The 23,823-nt window shown below is 39.5% G+C and overlaps 2 protein-coding genes across 3 annotated transcripts in view; one reads left to right on the top strand and one right to left on the bottom strand.

The window, feature by feature from the left end:
* LOC129719716 (oxysterol-binding protein-related protein 9) overlaps positions 1-23,823 on the bottom strand; it is a 189,703-nt gene that overhangs the window by 151,471 nt on the left and 14,409 nt on the right. The window lies entirely within an intron of this gene.
* Positions 1,039-23,211, top strand: LOC129719718 (elongation of very long chain fatty acids protein 1-like). The gene is made up of 5 exons (XM_055671115.1): positions 1,039-1,710; positions 21,806-21,902; positions 21,980-22,073; positions 22,135-22,381; positions 22,447-23,211. The coding sequence occupies exons 1-5, from the start codon at positions 1,641-1,643 to the stop codon at positions 22,755-22,757; spliced, it is 819 nt and encodes a 272-aa protein (XP_055527090.1). The 5' UTR covers positions 1,039-1,640; the 3' UTR covers positions 22,758-23,211.

Consider the following 23,823-nt stretch of genomic DNA (forward strand, 5'->3'; position numbering starts at 1 on the left):
ACCAGAATCGTTACACTGCCACAGTGCAGCAGCAATGCCGCCCGAAACTGTCTGAAAGAAAGTTGTCATTCCACATGGACAACGAGTTGCGACGCGCCACGCCGCGCCGGTCGATTATGTGTTTTCTGTTTATCCTTCGCGAGACACGAAAAATTTCACCTTTAAGCAAAAAATAAAAATAATAAAAAGCCCCTCCACAGAGGGCAAGGGAAAACCTGTATGTGCCGCGTATGCAACCCACAAAAATTAACTCCTTTGTTGGCTGCTGGCAAGGGAGAGCTTAAAAATAGCGTCACGCGCATTTCAATTCAACAGCTGCATTGGAACAAGTGAACTGCTTAAGGAAACCAACCTTCGATTTGGTCTGAATGACTATGGTTTGTTTCGGGTGTGTCTAAACGTCATCATTATCGTTGTCATCATCACCTTCAGTGCAAATATTGTTTCCGAAAAGTTCCAATTGAGAGAACAAAAAAAAAAGATCTAAAGTGGGAGTGTTGTTCCGAAAGCATTGCAAGTTGATCAATAACAGGACGGTGTTTAATAGAACAATATTTTGTTTGTTTAGGTAAATTAAGTAACTGGAGAAATTTGGGTTGGATAACAAAAATAAAAATTCAATCCAACCGAGCCAAACACGGGTTCAAGTCTTGCTCAATTTTTTTCCAGTCAAATAAATCTTATCGAATAAATAAAATGAAGCTGCTAGCTTTCCAATCAGTGTTGATTAACAACATAAATATAATAGGATGTGATTCACCTAACTAAAATGCCACCTGTATCGACAAAGGGCGTAATAATTTATGATAAGCATTTCATTTCTTTTCATGCTCTGGATGCTGGAGAGATTCCGGATCCAACACAGATAGTTACGTTAATGGTTCCACGTGCAACTTTGTCTGCTGTAAAATCCGCCGCATCTCTTAGAGATGCACTTCAACTTCCAACCACCGGTCAACAAATGGTGTCTTCACGCTGGTTTGCCCCGGTCTAGTCACATACCCATTTATTGTCACCTCGGCAATGAAAAGGAATAGGAAGCTCGAGCCACCGACTGCTCGATCAGCCCGCTTGCTAGCCGTCGTTGATTTACCGTCCTGAACTTCGCCTTGCCGCGTGCTTCGGTGCCACAGACTTTAGTATTTATCAAAAGAGAGCAGCGTGCGGATGCGCGTCGCGATATCTCCGCGTCGACTTATACAACAACGACGGTTCGGTTTGACGGTTTGACACACCATCATCGGCTGGCTAGCTGCAGTTCGCGCGCACTAAAGTACGCGCGGTGATCCATAGTTCCATTCGACTCGGCTGCACGCGAACCATTATTTGAACAGACGTAACTGGAGGAAGTGGTCGCGTGCTAACCATCGCAGTCGCAGTCATTTTTGACTACCATTCTTCGTTCGTCGTATCAAATTCTAAGCGTGGAAGACCAAGATGACGTCAAGTAGTGCAAACAGTGTTTTATAGGATCGTTAAAATTTGTACTTAGTAAAGCACCTCCAAGCAACCAAATCAGGGAATCCGTTTCACGAACTGTTTAGTACCCAAGACTGGTGCCTTTAGACGAAATCAGACAGTTTCTCCAAACTGTCCGAAGAAACTAGTGTAGTGAAAAGTTTCATTGATTTTCGTTCAAAATGGATATCCTGCAACAAATGAATCTGTCGGATTTTACACTGTATGATCTGATAAATGTGAAAGGTGTTGGTGAGTAGTTGTTAGCAAAAATTACCCAATTATTTAAACGAGTTTACAAGGCCATCCGTACGAAGTTTTGTGTGTGATTACTTGCATACGAATAAGCCTCGATAATTAAGGGAAAAACACGTTAAGGAATATTTCGATTTTACTGGCCATCTGGTGTTACACAAATCAGCACATGTTCTAAAATGACAACTTGAAATCCACTAGTATAAGTTTGTGGAAAAGTAGGTTCCACATTTCTAGACGGTTTCAGCAAGAATGCGTCACACATGATTCGAGCGTCACGATCCGCACGTATGATCCCTTGCTTTTTTTTCTTTTTGCCCAACTTCAACTCCAGCCAATTCGGAGAGAATGGAAATGCGTGACAAAACTGTCAAGAGAACACCTCTTATCATTTACCGCTTTACCGAGTCGCTCAACCAATCAGTCGAAACACGGCGCCAACCAAGATACAACAGATCGACGGATCGACAACGGTTCACGTGGCTTCATTACTTGTCTGGGGTTCGAAATTTTGCCGTTGCTATGCTGCAAAGTGCATTATAATACAGTATGTAAGGGCCACTAAGGCGCATTGACCTTTGGCTTAACTTTCCGATATTATCGGAAATAAATAGAGCGAAAATGATAAAGCGAAACTAACGGTGGCATTTTGAATTAATAAACTTTCTATGCACATGCAAATTATTGAAACAACATGGACAAAGTCCATGCTTAAAGTGCAAAGAGATGCAAACCTGGTGACCACTTAGCTCTAATAATAAATCAGGGTGTCTAGGACAGTAGATGATAATAATGAAACAGTGAATACTAATCGGAGACAAACGTAAATTGAAATAAAATACAATATGAAAAAGGGTTAAAACTTAACAATAACGAATTAAGCTTTTGTCTACTTCTGTTCTATTTTGGTTGACATACTAGTGTAGCAATACATCAATGTCATTATAACATTGAATAGCTGACTTTTATTACCAATACAGCCTTATGTGACTCAGTGTCGATAGGATGAGAAATTTGTGACAGATGAAATTGCGAAAATTCAGTTCAAGCGTTCGATTGAACCAACATTCACAGCTTTTGATTCGGTTTTATGGCTTGCTGCAAAAGTGAACTGCTTTGATTCTTTTTTGATGTCGGTTTCGTGTATGTTGATTAATTTAGTCGGCCATTTGCTGGTTAGGTTTCTAATTTCTCTTCTATTAATTTATAAATTTCTACAATAAACTATAATTCATTTGGAATCATTGCTGTAACAAAGTGATTGTTCAGCTATCTATTTGTTCAATGCTTGAGTTTTGTTGTTTTTATTTTTTCAAAATTATTAGTCTGCCATTTTTCCATCTATACTTATCAAATTTTCATCTTTTTGATTACCTATCTCTAAAAAATGCAGTCAATTTTTCTTCGATTTGCTTATGATTTATAAATTTATTTGCTACGATTGCTGAGACGATTATAGACCAAGGAATTCAGAAAATTTTCCCAAGAACATTATAGAATTGTCAAATTCTAAATCAAAATATACTGATACGAGAAAACCACAATTTATTTTTTCAAACGCAAGATAATATATCTGGCAACACTACCGCTTCAAATTGAATTTTTTTTGGATTGCTTGACTTATTTTTAGCTAAATTTAAAAAAAAAACAAGAGGTTTCCTCAACAATCCTCCTCAATCGGCACTCAAATTAGGATATTTTCATGGTGACCCTATATGAACATTTCAACAAGCTTTGAGCCAAATCTGAGAAGGTTGTTGATGTGCACACTTGACCTAAAAATATTTTTTTATAATTCATCTAGTTTTTTTTATTTTTGTGTTGTTTTCTTCCTCAACTTAGAAACATGTTCGTTTATCTCCAATATCATCGTCAATTGTTCATCAAATTTCGTACGTTTTGATTTTTCTATTTTAAATAAAAGTGTTCTTTGATTGACAGTATAAGGAGAGAGAGCATTGTCATGCAGTAAAATCACTCTTCTATGCCTATGCTGTTTATTGTTCTTCGCGCAGTGCTTGGATGAATCGCATTGAGAGCCAGTTCGCGAGAGGCTGAGGGACGTTGTTGTTCTCCGTTGTTCTCCGAATGGGCTGAAAATTTTAGCGTTTGTTTGTTTGTTATTCAAGGTAGGACGTTTTGCAAAATTTCATTTTTTTTTCATTGAGGTTGAGGTGCGGTAAAACGGCTGATATGTCGGTAAACGGATGATATGTCAAAAATCGTCCAAATTACAAAAAATGCAATAACTCCTGCTAGACTTGATGAACTTTTCTCAAAATGTGTGTTATTATTATACACTAATAGTGCTTCAAAACGCATGGTGACAATATATGGCAAAGAGTTAACATGACGAAAATAAATGCATTTTTCTTTCAAAAATTGTCAATAAAATTTTCTTGACTCTTTCACTAAGTTTCAAGAAAAGCATCAAACAAGGTAATAGACATTATCGATAAAAAATCGAGAAATAGAGAAAAAAATTCTTCAAGGAACGTTTTACCCCAAATGGCGTATCTTCTGGTAAGGTAGGTAGTTCTGCTAAGGTAGAGTGATTATCTAAATGTTCAGCAAAATCTATCAAGTTTAGCCGAAAATATTGTGATTCTACTGATTTTGACGGTTTATGAAAAAAAAAAACCTTCTAGGACCGTTTTACCCCATTTGGCGCAATTTGTTAACACGTGAAATTAAAACTGTTGAGTTGCTCTACAAAACGATTTATTCAGATAATTTTTTTAGCGATGTTGAGAGAGTATGAAAACCCTGAAAATTGACAATTTTTAAAAGGGAAATGCAGTTTTTTCGTCATGTTACTTCTTCGCCATATATTGTCACCATGCGTTTTGAAGTACTGTTAGTGTAGAATGATAACACAAATTTTTAGAAAAACCCATCAAGTCTAGTAGGAGTTATTGCACTTTTCGTAATTTGAACGATTTTGGATATATCATCTTTAAGGGTCGTTTTACCCCACCTGAATCTCAATGAAAAAAATTGGAATTTTGCAAATATTCCTACCTTGAGTAGACAAACAAACGCTGGAAATGTTCAGCCCAATCGGAGAACATCAAAACAACGTTCCTCAGAAAGTGGTTGCGCCTCTCGCGAACTGGCTCTTAATGCGATTCATCCAAGCACTGCGTGAAAAACAATAAACAGCATAGGCATGACAATGCTCGCTCTCCTAGAGAAATCAAAACGTACGAAACTTGATGAACAATTGACGATGATGTTGGAGATAAACGAACACGTTACTAGGTTGAGGAAAAAAATAACACAAAATAAAAGAAACTGAAAGAATTTTAATAAACACCACAATGAGTTCACTTCATCCAATCTATACATACAGTGACGAACAAAACAATAGAACCACTTGGATATGTTTTCTTGCATCAATCAAATAACTCAGGTCAAGAATCTCGTAACCAGTACAGTATGTGTTACTAATTGATTAATAATAGCACTACAAATCGGTGCTATTTAATAAGTAAAAGTGTTACTATTTCGGTTTAACATGAACAAAAACAACTTTTATTGGTTCAATTTATAGTGACAAAATAATAGGACCATTTTGCAAAATAGAAGTTCTGGAATAATTCAGGTCAAAGTTCTTGATCGAATGTTAATATTTTGTTGTATATCCCTCATTTCTGATAACCTCTCGAACTCTCTTCGGCATAGAATCGGCCAAAATTTTACATGTGCTAATGGGTATGGCATACCAAGCCTTTTGAACTTTTGACCACAGTTCTTCTTTGTTTCGTGATTCTGACGGGCCAATCGACTTCTTAACAATCGACCACAAGTTTTCGATCGGGTTTAAATCCGGGGATTGAGCCATTACAGCATATCGATTTTGCTATCACAAAACCACTTTTTCACTGAGCGTGCAGTGTGTTTCGGATCGTTGTCTTGTATAAAAGTCCATTTAAGTGGCATGTCCCACTCTGCATAGGGGAGCATAATAGTCTCTACAGATGTTGGTCCATTATTCACTTAATCCAAAATATAGGGCCAACCCCATACCACGAGAAGCATCCCCAAAACATTATGTTTCCACCTCCATGCTTGAAAGTTTTAGTGGTGTACTGAGTCTTGTATGCAGCATCGGTTGAAGGTCTGACCCATCTCTTTCCATCAGATCCGACCAAATTTATCTTGGATTCGTCGGACCAGAGTATGTTTCTCCACTTTTTGCCATTTTCTGGTCCGACCCAATCCAAATGGTCCCTAGCAAACTTCAGGCGGTTTTGGAGGTGTCTTTTGTTAAGCAATGGTACTTCTCCGGGGCTTCGTCCGACAAGATCCTGCTCAACAAGTCTTCGGCGAACGGTTCTCGAGCTGACTGACAAACCCAACTCCTGTTTCATGCTTGCTGCTGATTTCAAAGGATCGACATTCGAAAGCCGCTTATTTTGACTATCTTCTCTGCTAGTTGTTTTTCGTCGTCTTCCGGTCGGCAATCGCTGCTTTGGCAATTTCAAAGCATCAAAAACCATTCCCAATGGCATTAGCAGTGTCTCGCTGCGAATAGCCGTGTTTGCTTAGTATTACGATTACGTTTCTTTCAGCTTCCGTACAATGTGTTGCTCGACCCATAGTTCTCGATTATTTTCTATCGAACTCTAGGTAAAAATAAAAAATGAGGGTGACTAAAGCTCCTTAGCTACTTACCTATGAAAATAAATAGAATTATGCAACTAAACTCTGAAAATTTATTTTATGAACTGAAATCTGGAATTGTGGTCCTATTTGTATGTCCAACGGATTTTTAACATGCTTGACTATCGTTTATTACTGGAGTCTATAACGCAATCTTTCGTGTCGATAAACGGTATATGAAAAGTGTTTGACATGTAGTGGCGCTTTGCTGCTTTTTGAAATGACAGTTAAAGGGAGGTATTTGAATTTAGTATTCAAAGTGATCTTATTGTTTTGTCCGTCACTGTATAAAAATGGAGTTCTTTCTGTCTGTCTGTCTGATCCATATAGACTTGAAAATGACTGAGCCGATCGGTGTGAAAATTTGTATGTAGGAGTTTTTGGGATCGGGGAAGGTTCTTATGATAGTTTGAGACCCTAACTCGAGAACTAATCGAGCAAATGGAATCAAATTTGGTATGTGAATCTTTTTAGGAGCTATAAATATTTCTGTGATGGTTTGATACCCTTCCCTGCCCTAGGAAGAAGGGCTCCCATACAAACAAACAGGGGTGACTCGTCCATAGGTGCAACCTGTGCATTGCACACGGGGACGCCAGGCAAAAAATATATTTCAGACGCAAATTTATATCAAGATTTTATTGGTTTTCAGTTTCACTTTCAAATAGTAACGACTAGAATGACTTGCGTGATTACGCGGACATGATTGTGATTACTTCCTCAAATTGCGATTTTCAGAATTTGTAGTTGAACAGGCAGATTCAAAAGCCACGAGTCGCCTCTGCAAACAAAACACAATTATCTCTATAACTCGAGATTTAATCACACAAATGCAATCAAATTTGGTGTGTGGTAGTTTAAGGGAGCAAGAAATATTTCTGTAGTAGATTGATACCCCTCCCTTCTGTAGAAGGGAGGGTTCCCATACAAATGAAACATAAATTTTTGCATAACTCGAGAACTAATCAAGCAAATAGAATCAAATTTGACATGTGGCTGTTTTTGGAAACAAGATATGTTTTCATGATGATAGGTTTCCCCTCCCTACTCTGGAATAAAAGGCGAAGGTCTATAAAAAATACTGCAACAACTAATTAAGCGAATGGCACCAAATTAAGGCATGTGGAGGTTTTTTGGAGCTAGAAATAACTCAATGGTGGTTCGACACGCCTCCTTCCTCTGGAATGGAGGGATTCTATACAAATGAAACACATATTTTTACATAACTCGAGAATCATTCAAGCAAATGGAATCAAATTTGAAATGTGAAGGTTTTTTTTGGGGCAAAAAAATGTTTTTATAGTGGTTCGATACTCCATCCTACTCTGGAAGGAGGGAGGGGGTTAATAGGAGTCTATAAAAATTTCTGCGCAACTCGAGAACTTCTTTATCAATCAAATGAAACAAAATTTGGCATGTGAAGGTTTTTCCGGAGCAAGAAATCGACACCCTCCCTTCTCTGGAATGAAGGGTTCCCATACCAACAAAACGCATAACTTTTTGCATAACTCGAGAATTAATCAGACAAATGGAATCAAACTTCACATGTGGAGCTTTTTGGGGACAAGAAATGTTTTATGGTGGTTCGACACTCCTCCCTACTCTGGAACGAGTGGGTGCTACACAAACTTCTGCACAAGTCGAGAGCTCGAGCAATCAAGCAAATGGAAACAAATTTTGCCAAGTAGAGATTTTTGGAAACCGCCCAAAATTACCGAATACCATTCAGTATCTCTATTTTCGGAGTAAGAATGATACCTAGAGAACTAAGATAGCGAAATCCGCTCTCTGGAAAACAGCACAAAACAACCGAATACTTCCAAATACGGGTATTTTCGTAATCTGAATGATGCACAGAAACCAAAAATTAACACCAGATGCACTTTAAACTTTTTCAGCTATTTTATTAGTGTAAGATAAAGGTTATTGACATAAACATATTGGCACAAAATAGTCTAACATAATAATTAGGTGTAGATTTCAAAAAATTATTGAAAAAGAGAAGTTTTTTTTCAAGCTATTGATTTGAGATCACTCTCGAATGCAATAATGCGTTTGATGTAACAAATAGTCTTATGTAGCTATACGCCAACCTTGCGGTCATGGCTTTGTACGCAACCTTTTTTGATCATACGATTTATACTTACAAACAATAAGAATTGTTTGATAGAAATAACTATAAAACTCTCTTTTAAATAGCCTTTCAAGCCGATATTGATTATTTGAGCTATTGGATCTCGCTTTGTTTTTTGAATTTGAACGTATCCAATATCCAATTCGTCACGCATTTACAGACTGATGAATAACCGCAAGGTCAATCTTTGGAAGTATGTGTAATCAATTTAGAATATTTCAAATTAATTAAACAAAGAGAAAAATGAGCGCGATGAAATTTTCCCGGGCAGCTATTTAATGAATAATCGCTAAATTGGCCTAATCTTTTTTAAGTTTTTATTGATTTTCTGCTCGATTTGCAGGTGGAAATAACACTGCTATTGATTCTTTTTTTAAAGTATTTAACAGAAATGAATAAAAAACTTTAGCAAATGAAATTTTTTTTACGCGGATTCAAGAATTTACGCGTTTTTACGCAGATTTCGGAACTTACGCAGAAAGTGTCATAAGAAAAAAGCAAAGCCCCACACGACAGTAGCTGAAAATGAAAATTACCTTCAGCTCCAACATGTTGACAGCGGTAATGTTGATATAACACGCTGTGTTCCTTTAGCGACGTTTATGCGGTTGAATGGTTGTCACTTAAGGAAGTTATGCAGATATCTCTGCGCTCAAAATAAAAAAATAATCGTTGACCTTGTAGTTGATTGTTACTTCGAAACAAAAATTAATCCGTATGGCCGGATTATAAGGGATACTCACCTGGAAATAAAGAAAAGAAATATATTTAGCTTCGAGAATAAAGTTATTGCTTTCAACTAGTTTTGTCCTTACATATTAAAGAAAAAAATATTGATAATTCTAAACACCATTTCAACACAATTCCGACACAATTCAATGCAATGCGATTCATGTGCCCTCAACACGTGATCATGTTTAAATTACTTTTTCCGGAACGGAAACAGCAAACTCTTGAGTTACCCAGAATTTTCCGTAGCCGCTGTCCATTTTCTGTTCAATTTCATTACCCAAGTTGGGTTCATTGTAACGCGATCAAACAGTTGTTAAAATACAAATCGACTGTTTACTGGAATGAAAATTGCTCACACTATTGCACAGAAGCAGAGACCAACCATTTACCGAGGTTACTCCTTTTAAAGGCTTTTAATACTCGAATTGTGTGCATTGAACTCAGCACCTTCGCTGCCAACATTGACCGCTGTTAGATTTCTTTTTCTTTCACCCGTTAGCCAAAACTTACTCTACTATCGTAACAGTGGCTCTTGAAAAATGCTTAGTTTGCGAATTGCATTCCTCCTAAATTGTGAAGAACGAGGTGAGCGGGTTAATTCTAGCTAAAACAAACAATTTGTTTTCTGTCTTAGCGAGACAGTCTGACCCAATTACTCGATAATTAGCTGAAAGTGAGCGTAAAGTGTTGGGAGCGCTTGTAAACAGAGAAGCGTTCGAAAGAGCATTTGTAAATATGGTATTATTATTATTGAAGACCTGCGTATGACCAAATAATTGTGGGTCATTTACCTGAGCGTTAAGGTTAACCAAATCCACGCTTTTAGATATAGACATTATTGCATAACTATATACCGCAACATCAAGCTGAACAAATTGCCTTCGTTTGGGCAACGCAAGTGTTGTGATAAGTACTGAAAGCGGACCAGACTGGACAAAGCCGAAAGAGATGGTCGTGGATTCACCCAAGACCTTTGGAACTGCATGGTCCGTTAGGGAATGGACAATTTACAGTACGTATGTAAATTACTCTGCCGCCCGTTTTAGTGTTTTTTTTTTATTTCTCAATTTACTTCATTCGCCATACCTATTTAAACGTAAGGTGAGCTTAGACTGTGTCATACCGTAAGAGCGCTGGCAGACACTGACTGCGGGCCCAACTTCGGTAAACCACTGGTTAAACAGAGGATTCACGAACCATGAAATTAATTTATGAAATGCTCATTTGGCCGACATTTTTTGTTTTTCACCCGTCCCGGGCTGTCTATTGCAGAGACCGTTTGATTCATCTTCAGTTGGCTATCAAGTTTGGGTTAATTCCACTAGACTAAACAGCTGATTTAGGCGTCTATGTGCACTGATGCAATAGGCTGCCGCACTAAAATTGTTACGTACGATTGTTGATAATAGGAGCCCTGATGAAGTGGGGAATGGTCAAAGTTTTATTACATTCGAAGTATATATTTTTTACTTTGAATTGGGTTTAGTTTCGATCCATAAAACATTTTTATGCGTGGTGAAAGGCATAGAAATCGTTTAGAAATCTCTATTTCCGATTGTTGGCGATTGTGTCTCACTACACTAAATATCTCATTTTGTGAAGCCCAAGTGAAAGATTTAGGCTACCGGTTACTATTGAAGCCACCCAGGAACACGTGTCTTTGGGTTGCATCAAAGCAACACTTTGCAGCTCCATATTAGGGAAATCTCAAACGCCAAACCCAGGGGATTATATACCTAGCACACAACTTTGAATATACCATCTGCCGGGGTGAGATTGTGCCAAAAAATTATCTTTTTTTGTCCCTTATCTTGTTACGCATACATTCAAGCAATTAATTTGATCCAAAAAACGTCAATGCATGCTTGAATGTTTTGTTAACAACTACCGCAAATATGGTTAAGTTACAACAAACTATAATTTTGCTTAAAATACATTAATTTTGGCCTAATCTCACCACACGTGGCTTGGAGACAGCCTCTATACACATAGTGGCGTCTCCAGGTTTCTTGGACAGAGAAAACGTTAGGACAGAAAACCCTCAGAAGACTTTTCTTTCCAATTGTTATTTGTCATTGACCACTGTATATTCCATTGGAGATCTCATTGGTATTTCATATAGTATTGAGTTTGAGGCAATGGGTTATAGAAATCTCAAGTAATTTCACATACAAACATTTCCCGTTTTGGCTCAATCCCACCCCGGCAGACGGTACACTGAGAAAAATATTGAAGTAATTCAAAAACTTAATTGAATTAAAAACAATTGAAGGAAAAGTTATAATATATACGAAAATTGTAATGCAATTTAATAACGCCCCATGGGGTTAGATCATACATTTGTGAAAATGAGCGGGACCAATCGAGCGCAACATACACACTAAGGTGGCAATGACTGTATGGTAGAATTTTATCATCGAATTCAAAAACAGACCCTGTATATTTTGTTCATTGGCCCAAAAAATGATCCGTACAAAATTTCAGCTCAATCGAACATGATTTGGGGGTGCCTCTAAGCGCTCTAAGTTGTGATTTTTCGACCCTCGAAAATCTTCCAAGGGAGGAGTACATGAAATTGCGTAAATCGAAACTTTTTTTTCGATGCCAAATGTCTTAAAGATGCATAAAACGTTGAGATCGTGTGTCATCTCGAGAAAAAAACTTTTGGCCGTTTTCTGAGCAACCGAAGGCTTGATATGAAATATTTCCACCAGCTCAACAGAACCCAGACAGAGAATACATGACTTAATAAATCGATTTCGTCTGTTATATATTTTGATTTTGTATTTTGCTGAGAAATCTAAATAAAACTAAATAGTAAAAATGTATTTTTTATGAAAAAACTGTTTCTATGCCAGTTATGCAGTGCTACGCGTCGAGACCTTCAAGATAGTCGTTTGTATCCTTTCCTCTTTATTCCAGTGGAATCGCTTATCAGAGAACCACATTTTCTATCAGAGAAACAGGAACCAGTCACTAGGGGTTCAATATTGCGAATACGGAGAGAAATAGTTCATAGAGCATATTCTTTTTTTTATCGATCGTATCGCGAGCAGAATTGGCGAGAGCGTTGTTTTAGGTAGGGAGCTTTTTTTCCTTTCTCCAATCGATTCAATACTAGACTTGTGCGCCGACCATATCATCGGCGGAGGCGGCGTAGAAAACAGTATATCTTGGCGGCGATCAGCGCGCTGGCGTGACGCCGTTGGTATTTGTCGACGGCGGCGGCGGCGGCGGCGTGTACCGGCGTGACACTAATTACCACTTCTAAAATATTGCGCATAATGTGTACACTCTCATGTTCGTTTTTTTAATTCAATATAAATTAATAAAAATATGTTAAAAATTAACAACCAGCAAAGAAATGACTATCGGCGCGGCAAAAATTTCCTCGGCGGCGCGCCGACTCAAAATCATCGGCCGCGGCGGCGTGCGTAAAGGTGTCGGCGGCAGCGGCGCGACGTGGCGGCGCACAGGACTATCCAATACTGTACAATAATATTGTTTATTGATTTTTTTTTCTTCATCTATAGTTTATTTGACACGGCACGAATACAATTCAATGTTTAACGGCGCCAATTATATCTGGTAGCTTACTTTCTAAAGTATCTTAATAACTAAAAGCAAATTTTTTATCCTCGCTGCCGACTACGAGCTGAAACTAAATCTAACTTAAAGCTAGAATATTTTGCATTAAAAGCACAGGTTTGCTGTTTGATGGTTTTCATTGCCATAGGTAAGCAGCATATTAAATTTGTTCCGCTACTGGGCCAAGATATTACGGACTGGCATATTGGGTTGTTTCCATCGGGCCTTGAGAGTATCGTGCGGGTCTGATTGCTGTTTCCGGATCCGGGGTCTTAATGTGTTCTTGTCGTTTGGTTGGATGTAGGCGGAAGGGGATAGGACTAAACTGGGGCGTGGATGGATTTCAGGAAAACGTATATAAGGGACATGTAGGATAGGTCACGGCTCGCCAAGACATCACGAACAGGAACAGCCGGCTGCCTACCTTCGGCCTGCAGGGAAACTATTAATCTAGACCTGGCGTCACGGTGTACAGGGCATGACCAAACAACGTGCTCTATGTCGTGATAACCTTCACCACAGGCACAGATACCACTCTCCCCGAGCCCAACACGACAGAGATGCGCGTCAAATCTATAGTGATTGGACATAAGCCGGGACATCACGCAAATGAAATCCCGACCTACATCCAACCCCTTGAACCACGGGTTCGTCGACACCTTGGGGATTATGGAATGTAACCACCTTCCCAGTTCCCCCTTGGTCCAAGAATTTTGCCAACTGATGATCGTATTCTGACGTACAAATGCGAAAAATTCATTAAAGGCAATTGGTCTTTCATAAATATCACCGTTTGTTGCGCCCACCTTAGCCAAAGAGTCCGCTTTCTCATTACCCGGTATCGAGCAGTGAGAAGGGCAACTGAAAATTCTGCCATCGTAAAAGGTGATTCTATCGCGTCGTGACCCGGAGACGTATCGCGAACAAAGTTTTGCGCAGGAACAGAGTCCGGACATACTTTCCTGGCAAAATCAAATATCCACCGACTTGAAGACTCCTCGCTTTCGTTGACCGTTACGCGATTCCGCATTCTTCGGGCTGTGTTCCAAAGAGTGCTCATCGATGTCTCCCTCGACGTCTCGTTCACGAACGTTCACGTATAACTTCCAATCGACATTCCGTGTGAGGTCATACGGAATGTCAATTGGTCGCATGCGAGTTGACCCGTTTGTTATTGAAATAAGAATAGGCAGATGGTCGCTACTGTGAAGATCGAGGATTACCTTCCATGTGCAATCCAACCGTAGCGACGTCGAACATAAGGATAGATCCAAAGCGCTTGGGCGCGCTGGAGGTTTCGGGATACGTATCATTTCACCGTTGTTTAAAATAGTCATGTCGAAGTCATCGCAAAGGTTATAGATTAAAGAGGAGCGGTTATCATTGTAAGGGGAACCCCAAGCCACACCATGAGAGTTTAAGTCTCCCAAAATCAAACGTGGCGAGGGAAGAAGTTCTATTCAATCAAAGAGCAGCCGTTGCCCAACCTGTGCTCTGGGAGGAATATATATTGAGGCACAAAGCTCTTTACCTTGTATTGTCATTTGACATGCGACAACTTCGATGCCTGGAATCGAGGGGAGGTTAATACGATAGAAAGAATAGCACTTTTTAATCCCTAAAAGTACTCCTCCATATGGGGTGTCTCGATCAAGGCGAATAATATTAAAATCATGGAAGTTAAGATCAATATTTGAAGTAAGCCAAGTTTCACAAAGGGAAAATGCATCGCATTTGTTTTTATTTATCAAAACTTTAAACGAATCAATTTTTGGTAAAATACTTCTACAATTCCACTGTAAGACAGAGATAGAATCCTTCATATACGCGGTTGAATTAGGCATCGAAGGATACAATCGCTGCAAGGAGGGGCCATTGGGCAGTCAACTGCTTCAAAAATGATCTAACTGTTGGGAGGAATGCTGTAAGAAAAATTTTAATTGGATCGGGTACATTGAAATTTTCAAAAATCCAGTCCACAATGTCAGAAAATTTCACTAATCCAGAGTTTGTTTCATCAACTGGATGTGCAAAAGGAACAACTGGGGTTTTAGATGTTCCTGGCAGTGCTGGGAACTCCTTCTGGGACTTTAAATTTGCAAGCCCAGGAGGAGTTTGCTTCGGTTTTTCCGCAGCACTGTTTGGTTTGTTCGTACTTTTCATTACACTTTGGGAAATCTTAGGACCTTTACGGGAAAGTTTAGGAGAAGAAACATTTTTCCTCTTCCTAGACTCCCCAGGATTGGCATAAAATGTTCCCGCTGATGAATCGTCAGAATCGGTTTCATCAGAGGTCAACAGATCAAAGGGGTTCGATGTTATGGTAGAAGTGGTCACGGTCTTCTTCAGCATCTCAGCATAAGAACGCTTTGAACGCTCCTTAAGTGACCGCTTGATTTCATCTCTGCGCTGCATGTACACCGGGCATGTGGAGAGCTCATGCTGGTTTTCCCCACAGTGAATACATTTTTCAGCATTAACACTGCAAGAATCTTCCGCATGAGTCTCCCCACACTTGCTACATCGTGCCTTATTGCAGCAGTAGGCGGCTGTGTGGCCTAACTGCTTGCAATTGGTGCAATTCATAACACGGGGTACATACAATCGCACAGGCAGACGAACCCGGTCGATCGAGACGTGGCTAGGGAGTGCAGATCCGGCAAACGTAACGCGAAACGAGTCTGACGGAGTGTAAACTTTTTTACCGCCGACAAGAGACATGGACCGCAATTGCTTACAATCCAAAATCTTCGCCTGTGTTTCGGTATTTTTGAAGCAACCGGTTGCGCTTTTTAGGATACACTCGACAGACAGACTCGAATCGGTTATGACACCGTCGATCTCCACGTCTCGTGCGGGTATGTAAACGCGATACTCGCGTGTGAAGAGCTCAGAGCAAGCGATAGCATTGGCCTGTGCCAGATCACTGACCACGACACGGAGCTTGTTAGGTCGGACCTTGGAAATTTCGGTCACGGCCTTGTACCCCTTCGTCAGGTCTTTAGAAATTTGCAGTATGTTTAATCGCTTTGAATTCACTCCTGCCTTTGGACGAAAATAAACAGTATAGCTGCCCTGTTGAGATCCGTCCGGGTAAAGCCTGAGGCGAGGGGGGACTGGAGAATGAACAGGGGAGGGGGTAACAGAAGGGTCAGGGTCAGGGGGGTTCGGGGATGGTGGCACGGGAGGCGAGGGATCTATATCCATCGCGCTAAATGTAGCGCACTAGCGCACTAGCGCCGACAAGAACACGTACCTATTTACTTCTTCCTTCCAGCAGTGGTTGTCCGATCGTTCGAAGCTGCACCCAAAGCAGCCAGCAGCACCAGTACAGCAGCACCAATACAGCCAGCAGCAGTGAGCCGGGTGTGAGATCACTCAGCACACTCGACTGTCAACTGATGGCCTTGAATTAGAAAGATCTATTCACTGTGCACAGATCAAAACTGCAGCTGGTATTTTGCACCAATACAGCCAAAGTTGCGAGCCGGGTACAGAACGTAGCGACACAACTCACAATCTAGTTGGCATTTAGCGCGAATAATACACTCTTTTGTTTGGCTATTCGTACACACGGACCGGATTGTAATAGAACGACCACTTTGCACGTCCGTTTCTGTCGAGTGTTCGACGCGGAATGATTGTTTATTGATTGTTTAACCATATTCAAAATAGTGAATGAATATTGTACCTTGCGAATCCCAAAAAATACTGACCAACACTTAACCGGCTGATTGTCGTGTTTTTGGGCGCTTTGAAGCCACTCTGTCGACTGCTGAATTTTATTATTTTTTGAAGTCTATCAGGTTAAAAACAGACCAAGGGAAAATATGTCCAATTTCAAATGTTCATAAGTCGGTTAGTTTTGAACGGTTTTCTTCCAATCTGGCAGCATTGCAAAATACAGTAAATTTAAATGAATCATTCTACTAGTGGATGGTGGGAAGGGCGATCCTAGCTAGTAGTAGCAGGGGGAAGGCTTGGTATTCTCCTCAATATGTAAGAAGAGCAGAGTGAACATTCACCACAGTGACCATCATGTCCACTGCGTGTAGCAACTTTTTGTACTACACCCTTTTCTTTCTTTTGCTCCCCTCATTTGGTATATGCTTATGTAACACACAGTAAAAGCACTGCAGTGAACTTTGTTGTGTAGTAAATGAGCGTAATGTCCTTTCGTGTGAAAAAGCTTACACCATTTTATCATCTCTCTGGAAAGATATTTCAGATTCTACCGCGATGTTTTGCATTCTCCTCAGATACCCACGATTCGCTGCTCCTTTCAAACAGCTGCAGCTGCCTTCGGCTCGATCAAATCAATATACTAGCAAATGGTGGGACACAGGCTACTTCCTCCGGTGAAACTGTGATTCTGGCAATGAAAATTTGCCGATCGCCTGAATTTCAGTGTAAACACAGGGCCAACTGTGTTGTCAGAGTGAATCAATCGCCTACTATCGAAGTAGCACAGAGATGCAATCAGCATTATATCCGGATTCTAATTGAACAGCAATTGTCCTTTCGAGGACAAAACGAATAACAGGTCGAAGATTTGGTATATTCTAGTTTCGCAAATGAATTAAAAGTGAATCGTTATTTTAATCTGCTTCTGCATTTCTGTTCAGTGATGTTGTATTTACATGTGCATTTTAAAATTCGGTAGAACTTTTCTCACTTGCAAAAATAATTAAAATTTTTCAAAACACTTCACTTAAAATGATAAAGCGCTTTGTAAATTCAATTGAACCAGCAATTCGAAGTGCATTTTCATATCTGTTAGCAACACGCAACAGCGTAATTGAATGTTGCGTTGCCTCTCACAACATCCACATGGGCTATTAAGAGCCTGCTTCTGCTCTAACAAATCATTTTACTTTTTGATGGTACGACCATCACATAATTCAACAGCCGCGAGTAGCAAAAGCTGTAGCAACAGCGGTAGTCAGCAATATCACCGGCAGCGTTGCATAGCGAGCGACAAGTAAAACCTGTCTCAAGTCTTTTACACACACGCTTTCGAGATACCCTTTTTTTCGTGCAGCTGCCAGAGTAGCTGCTGCTGCTGCACCGGCACGCAAAAACTCTTCTGCTGTTTGCGAGTAGGAGTACTCGACTAAAGTTGCTCGACTAGGGAGAGTGCTTGAAAAAATGTGCTCGAAAACGAAAATTCTTTCGTCATGTACAGTAATCGTTCGCTAACTGGGTGCTGTTTAACTGGGCTGCTTTTCAACTGGGCGTTCGCTAACTGGGCTATAGCCCAGTTAAAAAGCAGATGAACGTCAAAAATCAGCGTATGGCATGTTCCTCTTAAAAACGAGATAGGGGCACATGAATAGTAAATTGAGATTGATTTTTTCAGTTCAATGGATTCTGGTTGTCATGACACATGCGATCCACTAGATATTCATCTATTTGTTTCCAGGTCAAATAAATGTTTTATGAAAACAACATGTTTCCAGGCAACGGTTTGTGCAAATAAAGCACACGCAAGGCTAACAATTTATTTTTTCTCATTATCTGTTTATCGATCAGGATGTTTAGTGTATTTGTTTAAAACATTTTACAATTTTCGCTGAGAGTTTTGCCTAGCGCCATTACATCGAAATCCCCCTCGATATTTGACGACATTCGAAATATCAGCCCAGTTAGCGAGCGACATTCGTTAACTGGGCTAGGCCCTCAGCCCAGTTAGCGAACGAACAGTGTACGCAATTTTGCTTCGTGCACCGACAGCCGAAAGTGGGCGAAGAACCTGTAAAGTACCGCATACTGGAACGTGTAAGGTATAGGACTGCTTTGGTAAGTTTTTTTGCAGCAGTCAAATGCAAAACCAGTATCAGCAAATCGCTACCGAAGTAGTTCGATACCCTGTTTGAAATTTTTTTTCGCCCTCTGCAACCATCGCAATTTTTATTTATTTTCGCTTATTTTCCGTCGGTCCAGTTCCGCCACTGTTGTTGTGCCAATCACCGACGCCCAGGGAGGCGACTCCACCCAGGACCCTAACTCACGACCCGTTAATTAACAGACCGGCGCCAACGGCTTTACTTCCTCATGCGATGGAAGGCGTGATCCCAGAGATTTTTCGCCTCAGAAAATCTCCCGGTGTCGGCTAGGATTGAATCTATTGGATGGGTGGATCACGCCACCCCACAACCATCAACACCTATGTCGGCGTTGGGATTCGAACCCAGGCGTCGAGCGTGGCTGGCGGAGACGTTACCAACCACGCTAACCCCCGCCCCATCGCAATGCATTATGAAACAATTCTCTTCAGCTAGTTGTGTTCACAAGTAGGAGAGTACACGCGAGTAGGAGAGTAGGCGCGAGTCTAAGCATATGATCTCGGGAGCGAATGCGAACATGAAAGACAGCGAAAAAGAACGAGAAATAGCTTGAATGGTGAATAATCCAGTGTGTGATATCGGTAGCAACGAGAACCTCACTTAGGCTGTTGCATGCTGTTTATGAGCGAGACTAACACAAGTTTTTTGGATCCTAGGGCAAAACAAATAAATGATGGAAGATTCAATAGTTTTTCGTTTTGCACTAGAATTAAAAGCAAAATTATATTTTAATCTTCATGCACTCTGACCGTAAAAACTTGTTTGTGCTGCATAGCGTTTGTTTCGTTCCTATTCAGTGATGTCGTATTTATATAAATTAAAAATTAAAATTCGGTAGCACACTCCTCATTGTCGTACTTTTATTCGCTAGAAAATTCTTCCAGTTCAAAACAGTTTTGTCTAAATACCATATATTGTTCAAAAAGTAACAAAAGGATTGTGTGCAAAGCCACGACCGCAAGGTTGACGTAGAACTACACAAAACTGCTTATTACATTACTTGCATTGTTGCATTCGAGAGTGATCAATAACAATAACTTTTATCAAACACCAATTGAATAACTCTCTGAAAACAATGTGGTGACACTGAAAAGATTGGGGTGCCCCTAGCCATTACCGAACCGCGTCAACTTACGTGAGAGTGTCGTATAGAAATTGCTCGCCGGGTTCGTCACCATAACGTTATGTTTACGATGGAAATCATTTAAGTTTCTAAAAAAACTGGCTAGGGACACCCAAATTCACAAGAATGGTTGAATAGCTAGAATCTTTCATTTTTTCTGCTTAAGCTTATGAAGTGCGCTTGTGTTGACCAGTGTAATCGATAATTTGATAACTTGACATATCTTCTACGGTTTCCCTTTTCGTAAGCCTATGTTACAGTTTCGAAATTATTTTTTCTCTATTTTCTTATAATAAATTTGATCTAATCAGACTTAAATAAGACAAAATCATCAATTATGATAATGTAAATACTGTTTGATTTGAGAGATCTGGTTGAATTTGGTTTTTAGAAAGAAAATTAATTCTGACGTATTAGGAGAAATTCTTGGTATTTATTCAACAACAACAATAGCTGGTTCCGTGTCAAATAAATGTTGTTTAAACAAAAAAAAAACACTACACAGACACAATACCGTCAAATGCAACGAAATTCTTTCGAGTGTTGTCGAATATATTTCTAAAAAAAGATTTCAAGGAAAGGCTGAGTATAAAAATACGTAATTTACTGAACAAACGAATTTATTCTGTCTGCGGACCCGGTAACCTTTGTAACCAAAAATTCCATTTAAGTACAGTGTTGAGTCCCACGTCTCCATTACATACAACCCCTAAGGCTGGTTTGTCTTGTAGTATTTCTTCTTGTTTTTGAATTCAAACTTCTTTCATTTCTCTATGATCAGACAATCATCAATGTTTAGCTAACCTCTTGTAGATTTCAAAAAAAAATGTTTTATATAAAATGAGCTTTAAATTTGTTTTGAAGTTTTTTGTTGGAATATTTTTTTCCCACGGTATATAATTTTCTGGAAAGACAAAATTATTATCTACAACTTTGCCAAAGGTGTCCTTCCTGTCTCTAAAAATGTTTGTAATCTTCAGTAGTTTTTTTTATGAACCCTTTTCACAAATTAGTCGTGATAAAAAAAAAAAATTTTATGTGTATTAAAAATTATTTTATGTGTATTAAAAATTATTTTATGTGTATTAATGACATTTTTAGCCCACAGAAACATCTGTTCAAGGGTTCAGCCAATTAAAACTGGTTTAATAAAATCGTTGCCCTATGTTACTTGAAACACTTTTTTATTTATTTTTTTTTTTTTTGTATCACAGTCTCCATTTGATGCAGCTCGTCTTCTCTGATGATTAACGATCGAAATGTGCATCTAATTTGAATGTTGTAATTACCAAACATAAATTGTAGTTGAAGTTTTGAGTCGAACAACTTACCTCAAAAATTATCCAAAGTCAGCTGTAAAGTTAGCAAAAGCAGACAGGCCTGCTTAATGAGAAATATTTAAGCCGAAGCTTTTACTTTTCTTCATCTAATGACACCCATATTACTTTAATTTATGTCGCATAAAAAAGTTACAAATGTACGAAAAGTGACACACCGCCAGAGTGACTACTGCATAGCCACATTCGGGTGTTTCGTGACCCACGGACCTTGACTGAATATTACACTTGCAAAGTGGTTACATAACATTTCATAGGTGCGTTACTCTTCACGAAGGCTACACACCGACTAAAATGTTTATCAACTTGCGAAGCTAACAAACAACTTTAAAACACAACCTGACCGTGAAAATTTAGTGCTGCAACAAGTCTACATATGACCGTTTATACATTCTGCGAAATTTTACAACCAAGCACTACTCTAAAATGAATCATGACGCCTTCTTTACAAAACTAACTACCAACGTTAACAGATCTCAACCATAATGTAGGCTCTGGAAAGCACAAAAAGCCCACGTTGTGTGATGGGTCAAAATTATTTATTCACGTAGCAGTTCGCAGGAGACGTCACGTATTCGAGGCCTTTGCGCCTTTATTACAACACCGCCATTAACCGAACCTCTTAGCCACTATTCAAATTAACGTCCATTCTTATCGCTCTTTGCAGAGGACACTATCGACAAATACCCGTTGATGGCGTCGCCGGTGCCGGGATCCATACTAATAGCGATATATCTTTACTTGATTTACAAATGGGGACCAAAGTTAGTATCCATTCGCAAAAAAAAGATTCAACTACCAACAACAACATTTTTTTCTATCTATTTGTCATTGTTTGTAGCTATATGGAAAACCGCAAACCATTCGACTTGAAGTTGGTCATAGCCGCTTATAATATCTTCCAAGTGATTGCCTGCTCCTATTTGGTGTTGAACGTAAGCAAACTTACAGAATACTAAACGACAGCTTCCTTTGGTAAATTCTTATTGCTTTCAGTACATTAAAGTAGGATTCGAGTTTAGCTTCATCGGAAGATGCACACCAAAGCTGCCCGTGCGGGAGTACGAACATGGCTACGATGCGGTTTACTATGGCTGGCTCGCGATGTGTCTGCGGATGGTGGAATTCATCGAAACCGTCTTCTTTGTTCTACGTAAGAAGCAGAACCAGGTGTCGGCGCTGCACGTCTATCATCACATTAGCACTTTCCTTATCGTGTGGTGGAGTCTCAAACTAAGCTTATGTAAGATGATGACGAGGTCAAGGTGAAACTTTGCGCTAATTTGTCATACTATTCTTTTTTTGTAGCTTATCAGGAAATGTCGATTATGGTGCTCAACTCGATCGTCCACATTATCATGTACTCGTACTATCTGCTGTCATCGTACCAAATGTTCCGTCCGGTGACAAGCCGCGTCAAACCTGCCATCACCATCATCCAATTGGCTCAGCTGGTGACGATGCTAATCCACGTGAATGCCGCCCTGCAGCCCACTTGCGCTTCCAACAAGTTTATCTACATGCTGCACGCCATCAATCTTGTCATCCTGATTAGTCTGTTCACCAACTTCTACATGCAGACCTACATCAAGAAAAGCCGCAAAGCCAAACAAAGCTAGTAACGCACCGTTCCTCCCTTTTTCTCTATCATTCCCTTTCTCTCTCTCTGTCTCTCTCACTTTGAAGCGATGTACCACCGTATCAACTCGGGGCAGTTACATTAGTTTTGTTTACCTATTGGTCATCTTTTTCGCCAACATGGGTGACACAATCGAAGGAAAAAAAAAAGTGAAATTTACAAGTCAACATTCAAATATCAACCAACGCTCCACTAGTGATGCAATGGCACATTGCAACGTGAAACGCAAACACAGAGAGAAGGGAAATCCTAGCAAGAGGAACGCACTTGTTTTGCTCTCCAAACTAGTGCGTTTCGCAGGTGGCATTTCGGTTCGGTTTTAGGAATATTTGAACAAAATGTTGACTAACGGTAAATGCTGCTCTTAACCATTATCTGCCACAGTGAATGTTTCAGCAAAATATGATTAATTTAGTGGTAGGAAACACAGTAAATTTCAAAGGTTTTCCATTGATTTATATGTACACTAATATCACATCATTGGGGGTTCCCTCGGTGGGTAGAGGTAGTGGAGCCACTAATTCAGCCGCTACTTATCGCCTTTTTTTCGCACCCCAATCCTAAATGTTCATTCATAAGCTTCATAGATAATATGAGAGCTATCGTCACTTTGTTGCAGACTTTAGAAAAGACCCATCAGTTTAGTGATTTCAAAACTAGGTTGGAATTATTCTCATTTAGGTACCTTAAAACTATCGCTTTGGAAATGCTTGCGTTCAACTTTTGTTTCGTGTGCATTGGAAACGAACATTAACTCATACGCCACTTCTTGCAAATGATGTCACCATGTTTTTTCAACCTTCAAAACTGTAGAGTTTTATCTCTATTTGAAGACTTGACTTTTGAAAATAGGCAAAAAAACGTCAATCGAAAAAGTTTTACTTTTGAATGCATATAACCTTCCTAGCACAGATTTAAATAATTGGTGGGTGCATTCTACGTAAAAAACTGAAACTAATCGCGATTTACTGTTGAAACTACCATTTTTGATATGTTTTGTTAAAACAATTTAGGAAAATGATAGTGATAGCACAGACTAAAAGACG

This window comes from Wyeomyia smithii, chromosome 2 (genome assembly GCF_029784165.1).
Source record: "Wyeomyia smithii strain HCP4-BCI-WySm-NY-G18 chromosome 2, ASM2978416v1, whole genome shotgun sequence".
Lineage (NCBI taxonomy): Eukaryota > Metazoa > Arthropoda > Insecta > Diptera > Culicidae > Wyeomyia > Wyeomyia smithii.

Coding starts and splice junctions, on each gene's coding strand:
- LOC129719718 (XM_055671115.1), top strand. CDS start 1,641: ATGGATATCCTGCAACAAATGAATCTGTCGGATTTTACACTGTATGAT. Junction 21,903..21,979: donor ATTTACAAATGGGGACCAAA/GTTAGTATCCAT, acceptor CATTGTTTGTAG/CTATATGGAAAACCGCAAAC. Junction 22,382..22,446: donor GAGTCTCAAACTAAGCTTAT/GTAAGATGATGA, acceptor CTTTTTTTGTAG/CTTATCAGGAAATGTCGATT.